Source organism: Plasmodium inui, assembly GCF_000524495.1.
Source record: "Plasmodium inui San Antonio 1 unplaced genomic scaffold supercont1.18, whole genome shotgun sequence".
Classification (NCBI taxonomy): domain Eukaryota; phylum Apicomplexa; class Aconoidasida; order Haemosporida; family Plasmodiidae; genus Plasmodium; species Plasmodium inui.
In genome coordinates this window covers 15,041-20,570 of record NW_008481852.1, presented here as the reverse complement: position 1 = coordinate 20,570, position 5,530 = coordinate 15,041, and the positions used below count along the sequence as shown (strand labels likewise).

At 44.5% G+C, this 5,530-nt stretch overlaps 2 protein-coding genes across 2 annotated transcripts in view; both read left to right on the top strand.

Moving 5' to 3' along the window:
- Positions 1–549, top strand: part of C922_03862 (hypothetical protein) — a gene marked incomplete at both ends in the record, with an annotated part of 3,510 nt that extends 2,961 nt beyond the window's left edge. Inside the window, one exon of the mRNA XM_008819451.1 lies at positions 29–549. Coding sequence (XP_008817673.1) covers positions 29–549 — 521 coding nt within the window. The remainder of the gene's footprint in view (positions 1–28) is intronic.
- A 1,654-nt stretch (positions 550–2,203) lies between these two features.
- The window catches only part of C922_03861 (hypothetical protein), a gene marked incomplete at both ends in the record, with an annotated part of 3,610 nt that continues 283 nt past the window's right edge, over positions 2,204–5,530 (top strand). Inside the window, one exon of the mRNA XM_008819450.1 lies at positions 2,204–5,351. Coding sequence (XP_008817672.1) covers positions 2,204–5,351 — 3,148 coding nt within the window. The remainder of the gene's footprint in view (positions 5,352–5,530) is intronic.

Genomic DNA, 5,530 nt, shown 5'->3' with positions numbered 1-5,530 from the left:
ATTAACAACGTGAGTGACATTAAAAAAGTGAGTGACATTAAAAAAGTGAGTGACATTAACAACGTGAGTGACATTAACAACGTGAGTGACATTAACAACGTGAGTGACATTAACAACGTGAGTGACATTAACAACGTGAGTGACTTTAACCGTGTGAGCAACCATGATGGAGTAAACGACGTGAACATTACGTACGACATAAACACTACTGGCTATGGGATGTATGCCACAAGCTATCACGATACAAACAGCCTAGGAGAGAACAGCGCGGTCAACAGTATAGGAGAGAGCAGTATAGGAGCGAACAGCATAGGAGCGAACAGCATGATCGATGGAAGCAGCATGGGCACAGCTAACAGCGGGATGGATACCATGAACAGTGGAAGCACGACGAGCAATGCGAACTCCGTAAGCGCATCAGACACACTTTACTGCGAAGCCTGTATGTGCATGCTGCACCAGGGGGATAGTTTCAATGGAGAAAGTCAAAATGAGCCATTTATATACAACGGACTGTACCTTTGCCACAATTGCAGAAATAACATGTAACGCTTCTTTAATTAGCTAACCCAAGTCTACGTTTGGGATATTTCCCAACGAAAGAATATAATGCAGATCTAAACGCACTTTTGAAACATGGGAGACATATTTAACTGTTTGGAAGCCTTCCACACGCTTCCTACCGATTTGTTTTCCTTGACGATCAGCTCGTCCTCACCCAAGAATGAAACCTCTTTTTTTTCTTTCTTTTTTATCAATTTAATGTAAAGCGGAGAGAATGGGATTGAGTGATCATCCCACGTGATGCGGCGTTATGCCCTCCGTTGGACGTCCCTGCCCTCATTTTAAGCGCAATCGGAATGTGTGAATTCATTTAGGCGCTTTACCCTACAGCGGTGGTAGGCCTGTTTCCGTCACCGCTTGCTGCAAAAAAAAAGAAGCATTTTCTACTGTGTTCTTCTTGCTTGTATTGTTCGTCTTGTCCGTTTTGTTTTTCTTGTCCGTTTTGTTTTTCTTGTCCGTTTTGTTCGTCCCGTTCGTTATGTTCGTCCTGACCGTCCTCCCCCTTTTCCACAATTGCATACCTTAGACATTCGTAAAAAACAGAAAATCGCGTCCCTTTCACTCTAAAAGTCCACGAAAAACGACAGTCCACTTTTCATGTATGCCCTGTTCAGGCAAAAATTGAACACGTCGAACGGAGTGGCGCCCCGCATGATTCTTGTCCCGCGGCGTCTGGCGGAGACCATGTTGAGGCTTCCCCTGTCTTGGACTCAACTTGGGAAAATCCAAAAACGAAAAGAAGCAACACGCAGAAGTGAAAAAATGCAGCCACGACGAGTGTGCAAAGTTAGGGGTGGAGAACACCAACTCCGAATGACGTTTGCCGCTCTTCCTGTTGATCGTCATCAAGTGAACAGCACCTATGTGCGAAAAAAAAAAAAAAAAAAGCTAAACAATTTAACAAAATCGCCTGAACAAGTCAGGCATATTAAGCAATTTTTTTTTTTTTCTTTTTTTTGCAAATTTTCAAAATTTAGCTCATGCCGAACGATGCAACAATCGGAAAAATTGCCTCTTCTGTGAAGTGGAGCCACAGTCTACTTATGACACGCTTTCTCTTTGCAACGGAGTGGAGTGGTTCTCCTTGTCTTTGTACATACACATGGGTAGGAATTTTTTTTTTTTTTTCTTTTCCATTTTGCAAAGGCGAACACGCCGCTGCTTGCTTCACGACATGGCTGAAAGGAAAAAAAAGGACGTCAGTCCAGGTGATCATTTTGTTGGTGACAAAAATGGGCACCACTACTACTGCTACTACTCCTACTTCCACTCCTACTACTAACGTTTGCACTCTTCCGAAGAGTGAAGGACACGTTAGACAAATTTTCGATCCCCTTCGCTGGTGCCGCTCAAATGGGAAGAGGCACAAAGGGCGTGCATAACGGGAAGGAATAAAGAAAGGCGAAAAGAAAAAAGAGAGAAGAAAACACACACGCGGGGGATGTATATATGTATATACACATTTGTGGACACATTTATGGACACACTTTTGGACACCCTTATGGACCCATTTATGCGCACACTTATGTGCATATTCCCTGCGACTGTTTATGGGGGGAGGGGGCCGCTTATCCCGCGAAGCACTCCTTAAGGACTCTCCTCCCCTCTTCTTCCCGCTTATGCCCATCCCTCCCACGCCATGAAAACCAGGGACGCGTCGCTGAAGAACCAAATCGAAAAGGAGTCCATCGCACTGTTTAAGAAAAATCTGCTCAAGGAAAGTTACAGCTGGTTCAAAGACACGGACTACTTCGAAAAGCTTAAGAGTGAAAACAAGTACAGTAATGCTGAGAATGAAAACGAGACCAAAAATGTGGTAACCGGTCGTGTGCAGCTGGGGTGGGGTGGGACCTTCTTCCTTCTCTGTTGTGTCGTCGTGATATGTGACAACTCAGGATGGCAATCATGCAACCATTACAACAACAGCATTTTCTACTCCCCAGAAGCATTAACAGTAGTGTACTCGATTCTCTTCATAGTGTACGCTTTTCCTTTATTCATCTTGCATCAGTGTCTAGGGTTGCTGTCTCAAGGGGATTATGTCAAATCGTGCCGAATGCTGTCATCTCACATGGGAATGTTATCGATCTTTTCCCTCTTGGGAACAGTAACCTTCTGTGCGAAAGAAATATGCAATTTTTCGGTGGAGCTCTTACAAAACGTGTTGCGAATTATACATATGAAAGATGGAGAAAAAAAGTATGCAATGACGAAGATTTTTATCGATTTAACGAATAGAAATAGCCAGGATTGTTCTCTAATGCCAGACACGATATATTTGGAAGCTATAAAGCAGTGTATTTCTTTCAATAAAAATGTGATGGTCAATTTTTATGAGAACTTATGGTTTATTGGAAATAAGGACAACTACCTATACATCATTTTAATAGCCACCATTTTTATCCTCTTCTGTTACTTCATTTTGTTAAGAGAAAACTTCCGCGTCTTTAAATTTTTCATTTTTGTCATTATTGTCAACTGGATTAGTAGCAAGTCTGTCGTCATCATGAACACCTTCTTCTTTTACATTCCTCAGCAGAAAAAGTTATATGAAGAGGTTGTTCAGATATTTGAAGAAATTGGCATCGTAAAATTGACCATTTTTCTATATGGGACCATAGCTAGGAGTTCTTCCATTTTTATCCTCAGTACCTTTGCTTCGTATTTTCACACCAACACAAATATATTGAGGATCACTATGTATACGTTCGCCTTCTACATTCTTAATATGTATTTTTATCTTAAGAATGAGGCCCACGAGTATTACCTCTACAACAACAAAGACTTCGTCACGACAAAGGAGTTCAATTTTATCAAATGCAACACGTACATTAATCTACTGCAGGGGTTGGCACCGCACCGGGAGGAGGGATCAGCCGGAACAACCGGAGGAGGGGGTACCTCCTACTATGGGGCCTTCCCTTCTGCAGACACACAAGACGACAGGTATGCCGTCTGGCAGAAGCTGTGCCTCTTCTTTAGCTCCTACTCCTTTCTGTTCTCCACGATCTTTATCGTGCTTATGCAGCTGTTGGGCCCATTCAACATTCTCATGGAGAAGGGCAGACGTGATGGCCAGGCGGACGGCGAAGATAACAGTGAGAAAGAAGGGGAGAGGAAAATCTACACTTACAAATCGCTAGTTAAACGTTACGAGAGGGATCGCATAAATCGGTCCGTCTCCAATAACAGATCTTCCTTTGTGTCGAGAAGGGGCGGGAGCGCCACGTGCAGTGACCGATCCACTGGAAGGAGGAGGCACCCGAATGGGGCACCCCAGATGGATGGAAAAAATAGGCATAAGGGTAGTGATAAAAATGGGCATAAAGACAGGCATAAAAATGGATATAAAAATAGCCACAAAAGTAGCCATAAAAAAAGAAGAAAAAACTTGTTTCGTTTGAATTTATTTTTTAAACGGGGCAAAGTGGACCCAGCGAGGGACAACAAGGAAGACTCCCTCTACATGTCCAGGAAAAGCAGCTTCCTGCCACAAAGGGGAGACTATTCCCAAGAGCATTCTTCCATACTTTCGAATATTCAAAACGGGGGGGAACGAGCCCAAGAGGAGCTGCCACCCTACAAATGCTTCGACGGGGAACCAGGCGATTTCAACTTTGGTGCAAGCTCCTTCGAAGACTACATCGGGGTAGCAGATTTCGCGGGAGGAGACCTCGAAGGGAAGACGTTAAATCGTCGGCCAAGGCAAAGCAGTACCACTGCACACAGAAACGCTAGTAGGAACATGTACGCAGATAGTCAGCCCCCTTCTTCGAGGGGTGCCAGGCGGGATTTATTTTCCAACTCGAGTGGTCCGAGTGTCGATTTGAGAGAGGCGACAGGGAAAGGAGGCTCAAGGAAAGGATACTCAGGGGAAAGCGGCTCAATGAAGGACAGCTCAATGAAAGGATACTCACCGAAAGGCAGCTCAATGAAGGACAGCGCTGGCACAGGGGGGTCCAATCGGAAGAGGCATCTCCAAATAGGAATCCCAGCACGAGTTGCAAGAATGAAAAACATAGTGATCAGCAAGTATGGCACCTTCCTCCTCTTCGCAGTCATATATGTCTTTACCATCCTGCACGTCTTAGATTTCCGAAGGAACAACGACATCGTTAGTGAGATCATTTTGAATTCCCTCTACAGGGGATTCTTAATCTTTATCTGTGCAGTCCAAGTGATTTACGCGTCGTGGGTATTTGGGATGAAGTTGCAGATGGCCCAGTGCGGAGTTATCTCGTGCCTTTTACATTTTTTCTCTTGGGTTGTTTTGCTTCCCCTTCTGTTTGTCGTCTACTTGGGGAAGGGCAGTTGGTTGCAGATGCTGGTAATTGCTCTGTCGCTGAACGTGGCGTCCGTGGCCACCTCCTTCGTGGAGGTTACTTTAAAGCTGCGCAGGGACGCCTCGAGCTCCGCGGTGAGGTTAGCGGTGGAAGAGCACAGTGGCGCAGAGCACCCCGCAGAAAAGCGCAAAAATTACAATTACCTAGCCCTTTTTAAAAAATGCCTCTACTGGCTGTACATAGGAAACTTGGAGGTGTTAAGAAAGAATATGAATATCGCCATGTCAGGGAATGATGAAAAATATATCCCCCTCTTCTGGAGCTTCTTTCTCAAGTACATAAATTCCTCTATGCTGATCGTCGTCGTGATATACAACACGCAAGAGTATTTCTTTAATATGCTACCCATGTTCGGGGGGTCCGTTAGCTTTCGAATTGAGTTAGGTTCCATCGTGCTGATTTTCCTGGGATCCTTGGCCGCTTTAGCGTGCAACCTCCGCAAGGGTAATCAAACGGAAAAAGGAAAGGGGAGGAGGAGGAGAAAGAGGTGGTGGGGTACGCATTTCTCCAAAAAAGAAAGACGCAAAAAAGGGGGAAGTTGCGCAGAAAGGAAACACTTTGCGAGAAAGGAAAAAAAAAAAAAAAAAAAAAGAGAGAGCACACAAAGGAGAACACACAAGAGG